The sequence below is a fragment of the Ictidomys tridecemlineatus genome, unplaced genomic scaffold (genome assembly GCF_052094955.1).
Source record: "Ictidomys tridecemlineatus isolate mIctTri1 unplaced genomic scaffold, mIctTri1.hap1 Scaffold_61, whole genome shotgun sequence".
Taxonomy (NCBI): Eukaryota; Metazoa; Chordata; class Mammalia; order Rodentia; family Sciuridae; genus Ictidomys; species Ictidomys tridecemlineatus.
In genome coordinates this window covers 1,115,853-1,138,765 of record NW_027524175.1, presented here as the reverse complement: position 1 = coordinate 1,138,765, position 22,913 = coordinate 1,115,853, and the positions used below count along the sequence as shown (strand labels likewise).

Sequence of the window (22,913 nt, the reverse complement as noted above, 5' to 3'; positions counted from 1 at the left end):
TCTCCAGTTCAAATTCCTAAGAAATTATTGACCCATGTATTAGTCGAAGATCAGGTTAAAATCTATTACTTTTTTGGCTTTTTAAAAAAGATTTGGAATAGAAATGGAAAGAGCATTTTGGAGATTCACTTTATTATACTTTATATAATGTTTTTCATTTGTACTTTTCCCTTCTTGATAGTTATCTTTTTAGATGATTTTAATTTGCTGTTGCTTCTCAAAGAAACATAAGTGAGTATTCTGTATTTCAGTAGGGTAGACTCTGTAATTTGGAATTTATCCAAGCAGGGCACTTGTTGTGAGTTAATTATTGAGTTGGAATTAAATATTTTCTACAAATTGGTATTTAGTAATATTTCAGATTAAGTATACTTATTCAAGCTTTCTTTTTAAAACGTTAAGCCTCTTCTAAGGAAAATAGTGAATTCTAACTTTTAATATGTTGAACTTAACTGGTTTCCTTTCTTTTAAAAAAAAGTTTTTTTTTTTTTAAATTTAATGCGTGTGTGTGGTGCTGGGGATCGAACCCAGGGCATTTCCCATATAAGGCAAATCCTCTACCACTGAGCTACATCACTAGCTCTTGGCTGGTTTATTAGGCTGATGTATTCTTTACTTGAACATTTTGAAATCTTTTAAATTCTGCTGAAAATACTAAAACTATGATTGTGAAAGTCTGAGACATTTTTTTCTTATGTTAATTGCAGTAATGTACTGCTGCTTACTCAAGCATATCTCCCCACCACCACCCTGCAAAATTCCCTTCTGTTAAGCCACCCTTCAAGGCTTCACAGAAATCCCACCTCTCCCTGAAAGCTTTCTCTGCTTTCTCTATAGAGGCATAATTAAACTTTGCCTCCTCTCCTGTATAGAATCATTTTAACTATCCATTGTCAGATTCTCACATGTGTTATTTTCACTTGTATTTGTTTTAGTCCTCAAAGAGATTATGAATGGACTCTTCCCCCACCCCAGAGCCTATTGAATGCTTTAAGTGTAGTATGAACTTGGTAAGATTGTGTTGAGTTAAATAGATTTGAATGTTTTGAAGGAATCTTTTCCTATAATTTAAAAAATAACCTTTCAAAATTGAGGCAGCTGCCCATTTTCCTACCACAAAAATGAAACACGTCAGTCACCAAAAGCAAAATGCATTTTGATATTTGCCTGTGTGTCATCTTTTGAGGGTTAGCTTCAGGAGGTTGGTAGGTCTGTGCTCCAAGAGAAAAGCTGGGAGTGCTGAATTTTCCATGGTGGAGTAGCATCAGATGTCTGCCATGTAGTGATCCAAAGTGTGTAAGTCCTACCAAATCAGCCAATGAATCTCCAACCCATGACATGCTTCATACTTACGATAATGTCTTGTAAAATTCAAGCTCCTCTTCAATTCCTCCTAAGACATCATTGCTAGTATTGGTAGAAAGAAAACTCTATGTAAAGTTTAAGCTATTTTAAAAGAACAATAGAATCTGTTATTCCATAGTTGTTGAAAATGTAAACCTATAATACAGTTATAGAAAGTAAAACAGAATTTGTTTTAAAGCTATTTAAATTTGTTCTAAAGCTATTCACATAAATTAAATGTTTCATAGTACTTTAACTTGTAAAAATAATATAACAAAGCTATTATTCTAAAGCAAATACATCCTCTTCAGAGCTTTGATACTAAAGAAATGAAAATACTATTTAATTATTCTGTTACAATACAAATGCAAGATAACCACTGAGCCACATCCCCAGCCCTATTTTGTATTTTATTTAGAGACAGAGTCTCACTGAGTTGCTTATGCCTCACTTTTGCTGAGGCTGGCTTTGAATTCTTAATCCTCCTAAGCCTCTGGGATTACAGGTGTGCACTACCACACTCAGCCAAGATATTCTTAATAACCAAGATATTTTTCAACTTTTTTGTTTGTTTTTGACGTACTGGGCATTGAACCCAGGGGTGCTCTACCACTGAGCTATATTTCCAGTCCTTTGTATTTTTATTTTTTAAAACATTTTTAGTTGTAGATGGACACAATACCTTTATTTTATTTATTCATTTCATGTAGTGCTAAGGATTGAACCCATTGCTACATGTGCAAGGCAAGCACTCTACCACTGAACTACAACCCCAGCCCTTTTATTGTTTTATTTTTATTTTGAGACAGGGTCTCCATACATTGCTTAGGAAGATGAACTTCTAGTCCTCCTGACTCAGGCTTTTGGTACCTGGGATTACAGACACATGCCACCATAACAGGATCAGCTTTTAAAAATTATTGTTATATACATTTTTAATGGTTGATTTTTTTGCTCATTTCATTAAACTCTTATTACAATATGATCATTTCTGTGTGTTTGTTTCTGGTATGAGTGAGACATGATCTTTTTGTTACCTGCTCCCCATTCTTGGTATCTATTCCATTGTTGTGTAAGTGATCAATATTTATTAATATTACTTATTAATATTGAGTTGATTTAACAGTTTAGTAACAATGATCATGCAGAAGTATAGAAAAGATGTTCCTGTATTAAAAATAAACAGTACTTCTTAGTGAGATAAGAAATATTAGGATTCTAGTCAACTAGATCAAAAAGGTCATGGAGAGAGTGAATGTCCATTTTATATTTTCCCTTGCCATTTTGTATACATTTATTTAGGCTGTAATTCTCTCAATAGCCTGTAAAGGAAGTAGCATTCTCATTTAAGAACTGGGGAGATTAGAGTATTTATGTAAATGTTCAAGTTATTGTTGTAATTGTAGGGCTAGGTTTTGGTTTAAACCTTCTACTTTGATCTCCTGCTGCTTCCCCTTTGCTTGTCAGACTTAAGTTCCCACAGTCCTTTCTGTGCCTTGAATAAGGCAAACTGTTTCCTACTTGGAACCTTTGTTGTTGCTCCAGCCTGTTCTTTAATACCTGGGAAGCCTTATGCTAGAGCCACTTATGGATGATTCCTCTCATCTCAGGTCTTGGCTCAAATGTCTTCTTACAGTTTAGTTTTGAAAGGCACCCTGTCTACCTTAGCTACTCTACCAGGTTCTCTCTGCTTTTACACAGCATCCTGCTTGTATCCTTCATACCACTAATCACATCTTACATTATCTTGTTTATTTGTTGGCATATTTATTGTCTACTTTTCCTTAGTAAGGTCTAAGGTCCAAATATGAGTTCTTGATTACTGTGTATCTTTAGCACCTAAAACAGTGATTGGAACATTGTGAGTACTCCGTATGCATTTGTTGAGAAGAAGAAAGAGATAAAGGATGAAGAAGAGCTAAAGGGAGAGAGAATAAGAGTGAGTAATGAGAATCTGGGTACAAGTTTCCAACTTCTTTCTCACTGTATGATTGACTCCTATTGGAATAAGTTATGTAATTACAACCTGTTCTTTTTGAATTTCCTTATTTAGGAACCCAATATGCCATACTCCTTTTAACTGAAATCTGCAAGACTCCAAAATTAAAGTCTGAGTAATTAGAGTAAAAACCATGGGTTGCCCAATTAATAATGCTAAATATTCACCTTGAAATAATTGCAGGTAGTCACTAGGAACCCATAAATTGGGAAATGAAACAATAAATTTCATAAAATACTTTTCCAGATACAGATAGAATTGTAGAACATCTGTCTGTAGGCTTACATGCCAGAAAGTAATCAACCAGGACACAAGAGGTGATAGCATTATGTTGTTTGATGACTTCCCTGAGGAGAAAGTCTGCTGTGTGTGTGTGTGTGTGTACACATGTGTAAATATATATATATATATATATATATATATATATATACACAAACATATATATATATATATATATGCATGTATATATGTGTGCACACATATACAATAAATTTCATCATAAAAGGAATATTGGAATTATAACCTTGCTGCTACAAACCTTACCAGTGTCATAAGTATTGAGGGAAATCTATTTAGGATAAAGAATAAGATGTGATTATCTATTTCTCTTTAATTAGTCATCTTCAGTATCAATCTTTTAATTAAAATACTTCAGGAGAAGAGGTATTCTCTTTCACTGGTACCCCATATCACCTAGGACCTTGTACATTGGAGAACTATTTTATGGTTCATTTTCTATGAGGGCTCTGAGACTTTCCTTGGAGATCTTACAGTACTCTGAAAATACTGGTACCTGCAGTCCACTATGGACATTTTTATTTTGCTAAGACACTCAGTAGTCAATTGCAGAGTCTTAAAATGATAGTGAAGCTCAGAATTTAAAATACATATATTAATGTGTGCTTAATACACTATAAAATATGATTAAAAGTATCAATTTAAGATATAACATATAAGACTAACTAATATATAAGACTTACATAACATGTAAGACTAAGATATAAGACTAATGTTTGTCTATGTCTTTATTCTAGTCCTAAAAAATATTCTCACATATAATAAAGAATTTCCATTTGATGTTCAGCCTAGCCCATTAAGGTAAATAAATAAGCATCCATATTTTGTCTTCTGATTTTATTATCTATTTTATGCCTGTTTTTCAAATATTTCTGTATTTTTTTCCCTATCAAATTTGGTATTGGTGATATGACTGGTAGCAATGAGATGATTGACATTGACATTTATATCAACATCAACCTAATAATCAGCATCTTATCTGGGAAGTTAGTGGCTATGAGGGTTAGCTGGTGTATTAAGTGGAGTAGCTCACTAATTTTTCTGTCCTTTTTTATATAGGAGAATTTTAGCCCCTGGTGAGGAAGAGCATTTGGAATTTGAAGAAGATGAAGAAGAAGGTGGTGCTGGAGCAGGGTCTCCTAATTCTTTTCCTGCTAGAGTGCCTGGTGGGTACAAAAAAATGTACATTATATAATTCAAGGTCAGGTGTTTGGAACTTACTTTTGTACTTGTTAGTGGCGGGTAAAACATCTCCAGGTTTGCCAATCTTAAGCAAATTATCATGGCCATTCTGTTAGCAGTAGCTATCGGTTTATTGTGAAAGTATCTTACTATTTGTGTCAGGGATCCTCAAAACATCCCATGTTTAGTGATTGGCTAGGAATACCCACAGGATTCAGCATATAGCTGTACTCACAGTTGTATTCTGAGTCATTACAACAAGAAAACACAAGAACAAAATCAGCAAAGGGTAAAGGCACACAGGCAAATTCCAGAGGAAACCAAACTTCTAAGAGTCCTCTCCCAGCAGAGTCAAATATGTATTTGATTCTCTCAACATTCTTTCACACCTGTGAAATGAAAAAATATTGTCTATTGGGGAAGCACTGTAGAGATTCAGTGCACAAGACACTTATTGGGGTTAGCGTGAACCAAAACTACAGACTCCAGGAAGAAAGCAAGTGTTCAGCACAAACCATATTGTTTGCATGGACGGTTTAGGCACAGTGATCTTCTTAACAGGACATGATGGGAATCCTGCTGAAATCCAGGTTCCCAGATGCTAGCCATAGACCAACATTGTAAGTAGGCTTTCTAGAGTAACTGTTTGCTATGTTAATTCTTTTCTTTATATATCTAGCTGTTCTTTAAATAATCATATATGATTGTGAAACCTGGACCTGGAGGAATAGATACTAAACAGTTGCCCTTAACAGGGAAATAAAGAATACATAGCAAGTCCTTTTTATTTTTGGAAGATCTTGACAAGGTTGTAAAATACCCTAGTCAAGCACCCTGATTAAATTATTTGCCTCTTCTACTTCTATACTTTCTTCTGTTCTTATAAAGTGCACAGTTTTTACTTCTGATGAATTAGTTCATTTTTGGAAGTGTAGAAATAGCACTGTACTATTGTGATGCATTTTTTTAAAAGACTCTATGCTTTATGGTATAATTAAATATAATATACATATCATCCAGAAAACTTCATAATTAAAGTCATATTCCAGTAATTTAAATACTCTTTGGTAGAAGACGTTTGAAATATAAACAGTATAGGCTTAGACCAATAAGATACCTGCGCTTTTGAGTCTAACATCTGCCAATCAGTAGTTAAGTGACTGTACTTAATTCTTTATAAAAGGAGATGTTGACAATGTCTAATTCATAGGGTTACAATGAAAATTAGGCACCACATACAAATCATTTGGCATTATACTTTTCATTTGCTGGGGTAGTGGTGGCTACTGTATTTTCATTATCACCTATAAATGATGCTAACAGTCCTACACCATAGGATTTTTAGAAAAATTACAATCACTATAAAATGTTATTGTTAGTGTTTCTTTGGTACAAGGTAATTATTTCCAATCTGCTTGTCTTTATGAATAAAGAGCTATATTTTACTTGTTATATTTGTAGGAAATTCAAGATTGCTGAGATGATGAGGTAAATAAATTTGCTAAAATTTTTCTGCATTTTTTATTTCCTTTTCAAACCACATGCTGTAATTGAAATAGATTCCAGTTCTATAAATTTCTGGGTTTGGTTATTTGTTCACTAGTTATACTTCTGTAGCAAACAAGATCCTTAAAGCAGATGATGTAAGTCATGAAATGGACAGGTCTTTATGGGGTTCAGGTTGCTGAGTTGAAAAGAAACTCTGTAAATTAAGTCTATTTGCTATGAAAGATTAAGCCCAAAGTAATTAGATTTTTTTATTCTGATATAGCATTTTGGTATTTTATTTCAGAGATACAGAAAGCTCACTAAACCTTTCTATTCCATGAATTATTTTCCTCAAAGTAAGAAAGAGTACATATAGTTCAATTGGCTATATTTGATTTTTGATCATATTTTCCAGGGCCTGTGTCATTATAAAATTGAAAATGTCATTGAAGGACAATTTTACCTTTAACTTAATTGTAGAATGGGAAAAAAATTGTTATACTGTGGACATCCAAGATTTTATTTGTGATAAGGCTGTTGTGTCTACATTATCATGGCAGGGTGCTTCTAAGAATTATAACATTTTTATTACCTTTATTTTATGTAATTTATATAATTGTAAGTTTGTTGTACTTTTTTTTTTTTGGTACTGAGGATTTAACACAGGGGTACTTTACCAGTGAGCCACATCCTCAGCCCTTTTTATTTTTTGAGACAGGATTTCACTTAGTTGCTTAGGGCCTCACTTAGTTGCTGAGATTAGTCTTAAACTTGGGATCCTCCTGCCTCAGCCTCCCAAGTCACCTGAATTCCAGGCTTGTGCTATAGCATCTAGCTTATTGTGATCTTTTTAAAAAAAGATTTATTAAGGTGTCCCTTACATATATAAAAGGCATCTTTTTTAATGTACAGCTTTATAAGTTTTGACAAACACACATGGTAAACACTACTACTCTTAAGCTAATGAGATAAAGTATAATATATGAATATGGTATGATCAAGAGTAGTTAATTCCCATTTAAAATCAAAAATGGATTTTTATCCAATCTTTCTTGAAAAGAATAAAAAATTGTTGAACCTTTCTTTGACATTATTATCATTTTCAAAGCCTTCAATTCTCATAAGACAGTAACTTTTTTGTACTGCTTTAAACACTAACTGGCTTAAGTCCAAATAGTAGTTTAATTTTCTTAAGGTAATCTCAGTAGATTTCATTTAAATAGAGGATAAAAATTTATAACCTATTATTTATTACCTGAAAATTTATTTATCATGTTGAATATTAAAGCTTCTAAATGATAAACCAAAGTAATACAAATTTAAAAAAAAATAGCTCGCCAGGATTATATGCTTATAATCCTAGCTACTTGAGAAATTGAGGCAGGAGGATTGCAAGTTTGAGGCCAGTGGGGGCAACTTAGAGAGACTTTGTCTCAAAATAGAAAGAACTAGGGATGTAGCTAAGTGGTAGAGTGCTTGCCTCACCTGTGTGAAGCCCTACATTCATTTCCTAGTACCACATGCACAAATAGCCATGTCACAATTTTAGACAAAATTTAAAAAAACGTTTCTGAGTGACCTAAACATAAGCCTAGCAATCTCAACATTATTCTAGATTTGTATTGGTTATTCATCTTTTATATAATCTTAGATATGTACAAAAAATGTTTTTTTGAAACTCAAAATGAAGAGTGAATCTTACTTCTTTAATATCAAACCTGTACTTGTTTCTTTCCTGCATAAATATTCAATTCTGAGTTGAACTTGAGAGTTAAGCAAATATGTATTTCATTTTCAGCTAAAGTGCAGTTTTTTTCTTACCCATGCATATAGGAAGTTGAAAACTGCAACAAAATATTCATTGCTGTTCCATGAATATTAGGGCATCCTTATTTCACAGAATTTCAGAATATATTTAGGGTTAAACAGTAAATACCACCAAAGTGTGCAGATAGACTCTGGCTCTCCGAGCACATCCTTTCTCTCAAAGTCTCAAATTCTCAGACTGAGCCAAACAGTCAGAGCCAGAGTCCCTCATCCAGTCATGTACTTATATTGAAAGGAAAGGAAAATACCATTCAATGTTATCTGGTAGTTCTCCTAGCTGTTTTTCAATAGTTTTAAGGCTTGTTAATATTCTATTACTCTCAAGCAGTTTTGAAAGATTTATTTTTTATAATTTGTTTCTACATGTTTGTTTGTAGTACTGGGGATTGAAGTCAGGGATGCTCTACCACCTAGCTACATCCCCAGCTCTTTGATTTATTTTTTTATTTTGAAACAGGGTTTTGCTAAGTTGCCCACGCTGGCCTCTCTTGCCTTAACTTGCCAAGTTGTTGGGATTACAGGCATGCAGCACTATGTCTGGCTCAGTTTGTTTTGTTTTGTTTGTTTTGTTTTTTAATCCATGAATCTTATCACTTGAAGTCAAAAGGTTTTCTCCAGAGCTTTGCAGAAATTGGTTCATAGGAAATGTCTATTGAGTAGGCTCTTCATCAAGGCTCTAAGCAACATCTGGCCTGCTTTTTCTTTCTTTTTTTTTAAAGAGAGAGTGAGAGAGGAGAGAGAGAGAATTTTAATATTTATTTTTCAGTTATTGGCGGACACAACATCTTTGTTTGTATGTAGTGCTGAGGATCGAACCTCGGGCCGCAGGCATGCCAGGCGAGCGCGCTACCACTTGAGCCACATCCCCAGCCCCAGGCCTGCTTTTTCTTGAAAGTCCTCTGGCCACTCAAATTTTTAACCCAACACCTGTAGTAACTCTTCCTTGCATGCTAAATGGCATCTGTGTATGAAGCATATACCCACTGATTCATCTTAGGTTTTGTGAGAGTATTTATTATTTTTTTCCAGATATGATGGTGACACTTAAGAATTCAGCCATTATCCAAATCACATATTTCTGAACACAGAAAAATACATATTTCTAGTACCAGTCAATAAAGAAAATAAAAACAAGAATATACTCATATAACCTATATACAAACAACTTTAATAAAGTATAATTTTTGACAGACCTAGAAATATTATTGTTTGAATGCTAATGACCCCTAAGATTTTTATCAAACTTTTAATATAATTTCAAAGTGAATAAACTTCTTATGATTTTACTCTTTATCTTGAAAGGTTGGAGCAGTTCCTCAACTACTAATCAGTTACCAACCAAAAGAAATTGTGCATGTGTTTTCATATTTTCACACAATTTGTATGTGTGTACAAATTGCAGATGTGCAGTACAAATTGCAAAATTTTTCTCTTGCTAGATTTTTAAGACCCATTTCATGTTTTGTGCCATTTACAAAATGTTATGACCAAATAATGATTTGACAATACCATTATTTTAAATTATGTTAAAATTATCCCAAAATAATAGAAAATATTATTTTTTATATATCCTTTTTATTGGATTTTAAAATTACAAAGAAATGTGCACTTAAAAAATGTGTGTGACAGACTTTGAATTGGTAGTATCAAACATCTGAATTTAATTGCAAGTATGATAAATCTAAAACAAAGAAGACATAAATATATAATCACACACATATGATAATGCTTAGTTTACATTTTAGATATCAGGTCCATCTCTGTCCTAAAAGTATGGACAACAAATTTTGTACTCCTTATTCATGACATTTAATTCACCAAACACCAAGGCAAAATGAAGACTGACTCACCTCTTATTGAAGTAAATGCCTGTGACAAACATTTGTACAATATCATGTAAAAAGCAAATTCAAATCAGTGTTTTAAAAAAAATATAATCTTTGGCAATTTTCCTCTTTTAATGTTCTTACCTAGACAATAATGTACTATTTTGGAACAAAGACTGTCATGCCATTTCCAATTTTGGACTAGAAATTGTCCTTATGGTATGATATGAGATATAAACAATAGAAATTTTTAAAAAGCAAAAATAAAAAGTTGAAAGAAAAGAATGACTTCCTCTTCTGCATGTGAGGACAGGGCCTTAAGGATCCCACTGACCTTCATATCCATGTCACTCCAGACTCATCCTCGGGTTGGTGGTCCTTTTATTGTCTGATTCTCCATGATCTCTATGGCTACACAGAGACTATTGAATGTGAGGCCATCCTACTTGATACTTAGACCTTCATTTTTCTCAGCACCCTCTTGGAACAAAGAAGTTATGGGCGGGGGGGGTGAGGGGCTTCAGATGTTCTCCCATTGTTTTTCTGTACCTGTTGCAGGTACAGTGGTGTTTCATTGCTCGGTCTGTGTCAGTGCTGTTGGGTGCCCAGCAGAGGCAGAGGCCTTACTTGCACAATTCCCTTTCCTCTCCACAGTGGCAGTTGCTGTAACATTCTTGGCTAGGTCAGATGCTTTTACACAGTTTTTAAAACATTCTTAAGCAAACTTGTCTATGTTTAACAAACAGCCATTTGGGGGATCCATAGCTACCTTCATAAATTGTTTTCCACAGATGAAGCACAATGAAATAGAGCAACTTAAGTTTTTACCCAAGTACCACCTGTTAATAAACAGTTTCCATCAACAAGATGGACTTTTTGGTATCCCCTATTACAGTAGTGTGGTAAAATGGTTCCAAACCTTCCAATTCGTTGTCATTATTTTATCAGAGTTGTCTTTAGGTTTAGGCTTAGAATCTTCCTCTCACAGAAAATCACACTGAATTCAGTAATTCCTTCCAACTCTTTTTGACACCAGTGAGAGCATGCTTGCTCTGGTTGGTGCATAAGAGGTGGTTGGGGGCAGATAAGTCAGAAAAAGACGTGCTTTCTGTGTTCAGTACAACTTGGGGCTCACCAGCTACCAATGGCTTCCTTTGTCTTGCAGTAAAAACTGAAAATGGAATTAACCAAATGAACACAGTCCTGCTGCTCACTGCTATATGAGTGTTAAAGACCTATCATATTGCTATCTGGGCTACTCAGTCTCTGTCCATTCCTGTGAATGTGCACTGCTCAGTGTACAAAGTTCAAATGTTACTATTTTTTAATCAATCCCTTATTTGGGAGTTCTTAGTGACAGCTCAATAACATCCCTGAGATGTTATTGAAAACTTGGTTTGGACAGCTGTAGCCATTTAGAGTTTTCCATATTTAAAAGTATGAGGCACAAATAGTGGCCTCACAAAAATGTCTATATTCTAATCCTGGGAACCTGTGACTGTTATGTTTACATGGCAAAAGGAACTTTGCAGAAGCTTGAGATAGGGAGGTTCTCCTGCAGTTCCTTTTAAGGCTTTAGGGACAATTAAAATAAAAATGTTAAAATGAGACATGATGGTTAAAAGCATGGAATCTGTAGCCAAACTGCTGTGTGATTATGGATAATTTGTTTTTCTATGCCTCACTTTTCACCTCTGAAAAATAGAACTAAACTATTGTTGTGAGGATTAGATGAGAGGAGTAGGATAGTATGTGGCACAACACAAATACTCACAAGTGTTAGCTATTTCTTATTTACATAGCAGTTCCATGTGGAAGAACATTTCTTCTGATCTTTGCTCTAGATATGAGAGCAGATGATCTAGCTGGAATAGCACAGTTTACACTGGATTGTGTGTAGTGATTTCTTTCTTATCCTTGTTAGTCTTCGAATTTTATGAATGTAGTTGACTTGTTCTCATATTACACTATGTAATTGGATATGTTAATTCTTCACTTAGAAATCTTCCTTTTAATGCATTGGCTCAATTTACAACTATCATGGTTCTATCTTTGATGCAAAAACATGCACCCTTTTCCATCTACCTGGGAGCTATAGATGGTATGGTATTATTCTAGTATTTGATCTTCTTTTATGTTTATTATTTCTTCACTCATTGATATAGATTCTCTAGCCATTTGTTTACTAGAGCATGATAACCTCTAGAACTGGAAATTCATTCATTCATTCAATAAAATATTTCTTCAACAAAGATCTGTTTATTCCTTGTGCATACCACAAAAGGAACAGTTCCCACACCTTTCAGGATGCTTATTGTGTAGTCAGCAAGACAGAGCCAAAAGCACATGATTATGATTAGAGATGTGCACCAATGTCGTAGGTTGGCAAAAAAGAAGGGCTGAGGGAGTTCAATAAATCTGGCCAGATTTACGACTCACTGAGTATGTAGGAGTTGACCATGTAGAGAGAGCACATCATAGAGCATTCTGAAACACCTTAAATAGGCACCTTTCTATGTAATCTATGATCTTAATTACAGTCAGCTTCCTTCATTATGGAACACAATGTTTGACATTCTACCTTGAATTAAACAAGAAATTCAGACTTGAAATCACTGCCTCCATATTAAATTATCTGAAGCATAATGATTACATTAAACCTTACTGTGTAGTCTCAGGCAAAAAGATTGTTGGTAAGGAATGTAGCATCAGCCCTACCATTTCAACTAAAAGATCTAGATAATGACAGCTTATAAAATTGACTCACCCCAAAGTAACAACAAGTTTAATATCAACTTGGCAAAAAATAATCTTAACATCAAAAAGACTTTTTGAAAGTTGTAAAGCAATCATCTTTTGAATGTCAAAACAGGTAGTAAAGAGGTAATACATAAAAGAGGTAACATTCTTGGGGGTTTTGGGGGGTGGGGTGGGGTGGGTTCTTTTTTGTCTTTTTTAGAACTGGGGTTCGATTCCAGGATTTTGCAAATGCAAGGCAGACACTTTGCCACTGAGCTACATCCCAACCCAACATTCTTAATGTATAAAGAAAAATTTTAATTGTAATAACCAAAGCAGAATACATGAGAGGAACAGACAATATGAGCAAGCGCGTGAGCGTGCACACACACACACACACACACACACACATTTTAAAAATACCCGTTAAACATATAAAAAGATACTCAACTTTATTTTTAATAAAAACATAAATTAAAGCTACTGTTGGAGAGTCTTAGGGGAAATAGATACTTATTAATCACTGGTGGGAATAGAAAAATGGTACAGTTCCTTTGGAGGGGAATTGAGCATTCTCTAACAACATATAAGTACATATTTTTTCCTTAGCAATCCCATTCCTGAGAATTTATTCTGAAGATGCACCCCCAAAATACAGGAAAAAGAGGGGAAAACATATGCATATACACAAGATTCTCTGTTTAGGTGTTTTTTATAATGATAAAAAAATAGAAATAATGTAACTGCCAAATGAAGATTGACTGAATAAACATAGGATGCTGTGGAAAATAATTCAGAAAATCTCCCTGAACTAATGAGTGATTTTTCAAATTATTGTTAGCAGAATTTATCAAGGTAGTTCACATTAGCAGATTAAGGGGAAAGATTTCATAAAGTTGTCAACAATGCAGAAAAAGTTTTCAGTTAAATTTGAAATACAGCCTTGATTTTAAACAATTCTTGGCAAAGAACAGAAAAACATCCTTAACTTGATAAAACATGGCTACATGACATTTACAGCCCAAATCATTTAATGATGAATTTGAACAAAACAAGATTATCTATTACTTCTTTTCATCAGCATTGTTTTGGAAGCCCTAGCTACTGCACTAGGACAAGAAAATGAAATATAAAAGGGGGGATGTTCTTTATTTGCATATTTATGAATATATAGAGAATATATGCAAAAACCTATTCATAACTCATTAATAAGATAATGCAGTTCCTGGATATAAAATCTGTACAGACAAATCAATTCTATCTCAAACAAGTAATAGTTGCTTAGAAAATGAACTATTATAATATTTATAGTAGTATTAAATAATATCAAGGACCTTATTATAAATTCAACAAAAGAAATATAAGAATTTTATGTAGAAAATAAACCTTTGTTGAAAAAATAAAAGAATATCAAAAGAAAATGAAACTGGAGCCATCTTGAAATTAGAGAAAAAGATGGAAGAGTGACTTAATAATTGTTATGGTTTGTGAGATGTTGAATTATACATTCTCTTTTACTTTTTTCATTTCTCTCAATTGAATTGTTTATGAGAATGCATTTTATAAAAACAGTGAAGTCATTATTCTTTTTTTCATTTGTTCATAATAGTTATTCTTGACATTAGATTTATTTGGACTAATTATAAATGCATGGAATATAATTTGCTCCAGTTCAGTCCCTTCACCCTCCTCATCCTCCCTCCCACTGTTCCCTTTCATCCACTTTACTGATCTATTTATTTACATTTTTTAAAATTAGTATCTTATAGATATTCAAAATGATGAGTTTCATTATAGTGTATTCACATATGTGCATTGGAAAGTAAGTTTGGGTTCATTCCACAGTTTTTCCCTACCCACTCCCCATTCCCTTCTTTTTCTTTTATTGATTTTATTTTTTTTAATACACGACAATGGACAATTCTTATTACACATATAGAGCACAATTTTTTTATCTTTGTATGAAGTATGTTCACTCCAATTCACGTTATTCATGTACTTGTTTTTTTTTGCATTACAATTCTTATTACACACATATACCACAATTTTTCGTATCTCTCTATATAAAGTAGGTTGACACCCAATTTGTGTCTTCAGACATGTTCTTTGGATAATGATGTCCATCACATTTATTAGGAGGCTAATCCCCTGCCTCCTTCCTTTCCCTCACTCCCCTCTTCCCTATCTAGAATCCATCTATTCATCCCATGCTCCTCCTCCCTACCCTATTATGAGTCAGCCTCCTTATATCAGAGAAAACATTTGGCATTTGTTTTGGGGGGATTGACTAACTTCACTTAGCATTATCTTCTCCAATGCCATCCATTTACCTGCAAATGCCATGATTTTATTCTCTTTTAAAAACGTTCATAGTGTATATATGCCACATTTTTTAAAATCCATTCATCCACTTAAGGGCATGTAGGTTGGCTCCACAGTTTAGCTATTGTGAATTGTGCTGCTATAAACATTGATGTGGCTATGTCCCTGTAGTATGTTGTTTTTAAGTCCTTTGGGTATAGTCCAAGGAGAGGAATAGCTTGGTCAAATGGTGGTTCCATTCCCAGATTTTCAAAGAATCTCCATACTGCTTTCCAGATTGGCTGCACCAATTTGCAGTCCCACCAGCAATGTATGAGTGTGCCTTTTTCCCCACATCCTCTCCAAAACTTATTGTTGTTTGTCTTCATAATAGCTGCCATTCTGACTGGAGTTGTATCTTAGTTTTGATTTGCATTTCTCTGATTGCTAGAGATGTTGAAAATTTTTTCATATATTTGTTGATTGATTGTATATCCTCTTCTGAGAAGTGTTTGTTCAAGTCCTTGGCCCATTTTTTGATTGGGTTACTTGTTTTTTCAGTGCTTAGCTTTTGAGTTCTTTATATACCCTAGAGATTAGTGCTCTATCTGATGTGTGAGGGGTAAAAATTTTCTCCCAGGATGTAGGCTCTCTGTTCACCTCACGGATTGTTTTCTTTTGCTGACAAAAAAACTCTTTTAGTTTGAATCCATCCCATTTATTGATTCCTGGTTTTAATTCTTGTGCCATAGGGGTCTTATTAAGGAAGTTGTGGTCTAACCCACATGATGAAGTTTAGGGCCTACTTTTTTCTTCTATTAGACGAAGAGTCTCTGGCTTAATTCCTAGGTCCTTGATCCATTTTGAGTTAAGTTTTGTGTATGGTGAGAGTTATGAGTTTAATTTCATTTTGTTGCATATGGATTTCCAGTTTTCCCAGCACCATTTGTTGAAAATGCTATCTTTTCTCCAGTGCATGTTTTTGGCACCTTTGTCTAAAATAAGATGATTGTAATTTTGTGGGTTAGTCTCTGTGTCCTCTATTCTGTACCATTGGCCTACCAGTCTGTTTTAGTGCTGAAACCATGCTGTTTTTGTTACTATTTCTGTGTAGTATAGTTTAAGGTCTCATATAGCAATACTCCCTGCTTCACTCTTCCTGCTAAGGATTTCTTTAGCTATTCTTGGTCTCTTATTTTTCCAGATGAATTTCATGATTGCTTTTTCTATTTCTATGAGGAATGCCATTGAGATTTTGATTGGAATTGCATTAAATCTATATAGCACTTTTGGTAGTATGGTCATTTTGATAATATTAATTCTGCCTATCCAAGAGCAAGGTCGATCTTTCCAGAAATAGTAAATAAATTCAGCAAAGGAGCAGGATATAAATCAATACCCATAAATCAAAGGCATTTCTGTATATCAGTGACAAAGCCTCTGAGAAGGAAATGAGGAAACTACTCCATTCACAATAACCTCAAAAAAATGATACTTGAGAATCAATGAAAGAAGTCAAAGATCTATACAATGAAAACTACAGAACCCTAAAGAGAGAAATCAAAGAAGATCTTAGAAGATGGAAAGATCTACACATTCCCTTCTTAAAAGGAGAAAGGGAGGAGGAGGGAGAGAGAGAGGGGGAAGGTGGGCAGGGTCAGATCAGAATATGATAGCCCAAAGGGTGAGGTTTTGGCCTGCTGAGAACTTCTAACTAAAGGAGATTGGAATCCCAAAAGCAACCTCAGCAGCAAAGCCTCTGCTCTCCTCCTGCCCTCCTGTCCATTCACCCTTCTCTCCCAAAGCCAGTCATAAAACCTAGAAAGCGCTCTCTCTCTCTTTTTCTTTCTCTTTCATTCCCTCCCTGCTATTCCCTTACTGTCCCCCTACCCTCCCTTACCCCTCCCTTACAAACCCTCATTCCAGACAGGACCTGCCTTAGGTCCAGAAGGAAAGAAAGCTATACAGAGAGGCCAAGAAGAATCTGACCAGACAGGGCTTGCTGGGACCCTGGCAGCCTTTTACCATTACCCCCTTTTCCAGTCATTTCTACATGGCCATACATTCTTCATGGAACATAAACAAAAAAACAGGAGTTTTCCCTGGATCTGTAGGTCTTTATTTCTGAAGGCTTTTAGGTCAAATAAAATTCTATTAAATAATTGTTATGATTTTTAAAATGTAAAGATATATACTAGTTCATAAATTAGAAGAAGCAGTTTATAAAGATAGACTCTTTCTGAAACTCATCTGAATTTTTATTGCAGTTCTTGGACCTTTTATACAGCTGTAGAATTAAGATACTGTATTAGTGGTAAGAGGATAAACAGTCCGGTAAGACAGAATAGAAAACTCAGAAAGTGATTGCCACATGATTTATGATTGAGGTGGGACTGCAGATCAGTGGTGGAAAATGTCAGTCTTTTTAATGAGTAGTGCTGAGACAATTGAGTATTTATGTGAAATTGAATAAAATTAAAGCTCCTACTATACACCGTAGTCAATAATTCTATGTGACATATAGAATTAAGTGTGAATGGCAAAACTATGCTTTCAAGATAATACCTTTATGATTTTGGAGTGGGGTAAGTTTTCTTAAATATGACATAAAAAGCACTGATTGTAAAGGAAGATATTAAGAAATTTGAATATTACTAGCAGTAAGTATTTATCATAATCAGAAGACACCATGGCAGAGAAAAGTCATTCTTAACATTCAAAACTAACACTTGGTGTTAGAAGTTAGCAATGGTTGCTATCTTTTGGAAGAGTGAATTGGATAGGGTGGGGGGAAGGACACTCCCAGGAGGCTGATCATATCTTTCCTAGATCTGATACTAGTTATACAGGTGTATTCACTTTGTGGAAGTTCAGCAAACTGTACTAACAATTTGTGCATTTTAAAATGTATATGCTCTACTTCAACAAAAAGTCTTTATAAAGGAAAACTACTAAGAAGCTATTTGTAAAACATTTGTCCAGCAAAATAATAGAGACCTCCTACAGCTCAATAAGATAGACATCTCAATAGAAAATCGAGCAAAATAATTGAACACACTTCAGAAAAGAGGAAATCATACATTTGATTTATTCTAAAAGGTGCTCAACCTTATTAATCTTCAGAGGAATGCAAATTAAAATGATTGATCACTTTATACCAAAATTGGCTAACATGAAGAATCTGAGAAAACAGTACCTAGTGAGGATGTGGAGCAATGGGAACACTACTGCACTTGGGCTAGGAATAAAAGTTGGCACAACCACCTTGGGAAATGGATTGTCATTACATAGTAGGTATGGAGGTAACATGCCAGGTGACTTAGTGATTCCCCTGTTTCAGAAATGGGTGCTTATGGGCACTAGAAGATGTTAGAAGAGTATTTATAATAGCCTGTTAACTATATCCAAACACTTGAAGTAATTCAAATGTCTATCAACACAAGAATGTGTACATAAACTGTAGCATATTTATACAGCCATGTACTACATAATAGAATGAACTTTTCTGCAGAAAAATTCATATATGATATACATACATATGAATATGTATGTATATATATAAATATAAATGTATACATATTCACATTTTTCATAAAATTTCAGAAGTGTTTCTTAACTTTCTGAAGTTCATCCCAGATGTCCAGGTACAAGCCCCTCTTCTAAAAGTACCCTCATTTGTCAATCAAAGAAGATGCATAAAAGGTATTATGTATATATTTAATGATATCAGCCTGAGCCCATTTAGGTTTGTTAATGCAACAGTGGAATGCAGCCTCCAGGCCTTCCTATTATTGCATTTGTCTGTATTGTCTTCATATTTGTTTAAATTAGAAAGTAATACATTTTTAACAGCACTGTTGAGGTACAATTTGCATTTCATAACATTTCCCTTCTGTAAGTATAAAATTCATCGATTTTTGACACCTCTATAGAGTTTTGCATCTGCCATCACTATACAAGTTCAGAACATTCCCATCATCTCCCAAAATTTCCTCAAGCCACATTTGCCATCAATCAAATGTGTATTTTCAAATGTAGTGTGTTGATTACTTCATGTATTTCAAATAACTCATCATTAAAAGTAGCATAACACATTGTTGAATAGAAACTTGAAAAACATCAACCAAAATCTTTTGTTAAGTGTATTTTGAGGTTCTGTATACATACTTGATTAAAATCAGCTTATTTGCATCTGTTCTCTATTGGTAGTTTCAAAAAAGGGAACATACTGAACAGTTGATTTCTTCCTTCATATGTTCTTGGTGGGTGAATGTTGTCATGTTGTTCTGGGTGGGTTTTAGTTTTAAAAATTTTAGTTGGTTTTGGAAAAAATGTTCAGTTATACAAATGGCCATTTTATATGTCAGTCTGTATAGTACTAATTTCTGAGGGAATAAATCATACAAAATAGAATGAAGAATAGAAGTTAGACTATATAGTTAAATTAAAACATAAATATCAAATTGTAAATTATTTTCTTTATTAGGAGTAACTAAAGAGAAGAATGTATTGATCAACTGTGATATTAAATGTCTCAGACTTTAGAACAGTATAACAAGTATTTTAAAAGCTTTTCTTGTCTTTGTTCTACCACTTCATATTAAGATGCTGAATATAATATAGAAGTACATATTGAATATAAATATTATGTGAGCATATTATACTATTAGGTATCATTGGGCTTCCTCAAGTGATGTTTTTAACATACTTTTATTATACATACTATATACTATTATTATAGAAATTATTATTTCTGCTTAAAGGTGATTGTATGGTTGGGAAATGCAGATATATTATGTGTAAATTTAAATATTTTTCTAAAAATGTATAACATCAGATGTTCATGAATTTTGGAAATAAAAATACATAATGCCTAGCTAGTTCCTAAGAGGTAGGCTATATCTTCTGTTTGTGAAAGTATTTACTCTGCATTATTGGTGGAGCTAACTTTTATTGAGGTTTCTCTGTTGCCAGGTACTTTATTACCAAGGTTGCCATCAGAACCGGGAATGACATTACTCACTATCAGGATTGAGAAAATTGGTCTGAAAGACGCTGGACAGTGCATCAATCCCTATATTACAGTTAGTGTAAAGGGTAAATAACTGGCAAATTGCATTATGTTTTTTCTCATATGGGACAAAGTTTTTGACAGGGGATGATCTTGTATATGTGACAACTTACTTTAATGCATTCTATAATGAGGCAAAATCCTAGAAGAGATCATAACAGAACATAGTTCGAAAGACTTACAAAAAATATTTCCTACTTATACACTCACTTTTGCTTTTGAGTTTGTATAGATTTTTGCTCTTCAGATTCCATCTAACGTGCAGACTAAACATACACATTGTCCTTAAAAGCAGCTACAGCCTTCAGGATGTAGATTAACAATAGCACCCCTCACCTTCTCCTACCCAGTCTATATTCATTTCTCTCCACAAAGCCCAATGTCCTGTTTTCCCATCTCTCCTGCTTCAACCCCTTCTTCTTCCTGTGCTACTGAGGTATCTACTTAGGTGAGTCCTACAGAGGCAGATGAAAATCAGGGGACAGGGAAGTAGGGTGCGTCCATAACATCCATGCCCTGAAAGCAATCCCGTGGGATGATGATGTGATTAAGGAATAAATTATACCATTTTACAGAAATAACTATAGTTAGTACAAACGGCTTATTTTAATCTATAGTTTTGCACCAAAGGAACAGATTGGTGCTGAAATTAAATGGAGGAACTTTTATCAATTGACCACAAAGAAAAACATTTATTTAAAGAACAGAATCCACAGCACTAATACTGGTACACTTTTAAATTCCGATGTTACCAGTTATCAAATATATAGTATACTGGAAAATATTTACATTGTTTGATAGGCCATTTGTAAAACTGCATACTCATTCAGAAAGTATACTTAAAACACAAAAATATTTAATGATGTTGTAAATGTTAAATTACCTTTGCATATGTTAAACTGAAATATTTTTATGTAAATATTTTTTAATTATTAAATGTACTAAATTGTTTTTGAGCTTTTTGAGACACATAAATGAATAACACATAAACACTGAGGAGTTATTAAATGAGTCCATGTTGCATTTGACTAAACTGAGATTTTAAAAACCAGAAAATTAAAACTATATATAACGTACCATCTGGTTGTTGTAAATTCAGGGTATGTTGTAAACAGTATAACCAGAATTTAGATAATATATATGAAAAATTATTCATTAACAAAAGGGTTTTTGTTGGCTGTTCTCATCCATTTTTGGTTCTTAACAGGGAAATTATGATAAGGTTAGGTTTAAAGGCTTTTCTAAATAAGTCATACTTGATCAAAGTTAGAAATTGGTGGCAGAGCTCCATTGTGGCAAATTAAATACTCCAGATTTTTTTTTGCATAGAAAAATATAGTGGGCTATTCCCTAAGAAAAACATGTTTGTTCTTTTTACCACTTCACTATGAAGATCAAGTTTTGTCCACTTGGCCATGTAAAGGCTTCCTTGTCCCCTTCATGAGGTCTCCTATCCAGTCTATATTCATTTCTCTCCACATACCCCATGAACTTCAACAACTGTCACATACTTGCTCACACCAAATAGGAATCTCTTAACCTGAGAATCTCCTCTCAGCTCTTTCCATGCCTCTTTAGGAACTGTAACCTTTGCAGTTTCTATATTTTCCGTCTGTATATGTGAATGCTCATAAGCAGAAACTTTTCTCCAGATCTGAATGGCATAGATTTAACTCCTGTGCAAGATACTCCTGTGGCTTCAAGAAAAGAAGATACATATGTTCATTTTAATGTGGACATTGAGCTCCAGAAGCATATTGAAAAATTAACCAAAGGTTTGTAATTATCAGTTACTGACTTCTTAAGGACACAGTACTTATCTGGGTTTGTGTTCATAGTGTACTTAACACAAGATCTTATGTCACATAGTTATGAATATTGACTTAAAGTCAAATCAATTTTTTTAAAATATGAGAATTAGCAGTTGCATTATCTAGTTGTGTAATAATGTGGTAAAATATTATTTGATAGGGAAGTTTTTCTCATAATACAGAGTTAAGGAAGCAGGTTCTCTAATAATTACCTTAAGTCCTTTTAGGAACCTAATGATTACTTTCTAACAGTTAAATTATTTTTTTTCTTTCAATAAGATGCATTGGGTAAAAAGATAGTATAACTGGCAGTTAGTTTGTAAGAATATGGAAAGGACAATCTGGGCGTGGTTGTTTCAGGAGGGAGAGAAATGATATAAGGTAGAATTTTTTTTAAAGGAACTCTTAAATTTCTATTCTATCTAATATAGGTGCTTATTGAAACAATTTTTATAGGTACTGCTGATACTTAAGTAACTTCTGTTTTTTTGTGGTATTTAATATTTTATATTCTTTGGTAGTTTATGATTCTACCTGTGTACATAACTTACATTCTTGCTATACAATTTTGTTGTACTTTGTAGAATTAAATGATATGGAGAAATGTCACTCAGACATGCTAGTACCAGAGCTTGGAGTGACAGCCACAGTGAGTTATCAACAGTTGTGTCATCAGACTGTTTGACACATTACTTTGTAAAATCATAGGCTTCTGGTGACACATAAGAAATGTGTGGTCTCTGGCTTATGTTGTTTGTTTTAATTCCTTAGGTGCAGCTATCTTCTTTGAATTCAAACACTACAAGCTTACAAAAAGGTTTACCAGCACCAAATGTTTTGCTTTCATGGAGATGGATGAGATTAAACCTGGGCCAACTGTAATAGAACTGTAAGTGATATACATATAGGATTCATACTGTTCTAATGGTTACTAGTTCATGTTTCTTCTTAGTCCCTCTTATCGAGAATGTAACATTGGAGTAGATCAATCATCAAAGTATTTTAAATCTATTGTGGTTACAGATACA

General features: G+C 33.8%; 1 protein-coding gene across 1 annotated transcript; it reads left to right on the top strand.

Annotated features, from left to right (window-relative positions):
• The first annotated feature begins 1,357 nt into the window (after window positions 1–1,357).
• LOC144374193 (axin interactor, dorsalization-associated protein-like) lies at window positions 1,358–22,793 on the top strand. The gene is made up of 6 exons (XM_078037133.1): window positions 1,358–1,364; window positions 4,378–4,441; window positions 4,700–4,806; window positions 19,978–20,100; window positions 21,727–21,849; window positions 22,657–22,793. Exons 1-6 carry the CDS (start codon window positions 1,358–1,360, stop codon window positions 22,776–22,778), a joined length of 546 nt encoding a protein of 181 aa, XP_077893259.1. The 3' UTR covers window positions 22,779–22,793.
• The last annotated feature ends 120 nt before the right edge of the window (window positions 22,794–22,913 follow it).

What these genes read in the sequence shown, in the direction of transcription:
- LOC144374193 (XM_078037133.1), top strand. An exon ending in GTTCAGCCTAGCCCATTAAG is followed by an intron (nt 4,442 to 4,699) that starts GTAAATAAATAA and finishes TTTTTTATATAG; the next exon opens with GAGAATTTTAGCCCCTGGTG. An exon ending in TATTACAGTTAGTGTAAAGG is followed by an intron (nt 20,101 to 21,726) that starts GTAAATAACTGG and finishes ACTTTTCTCCAG; the next exon opens with ATCTGAATGGCATAGATTTA.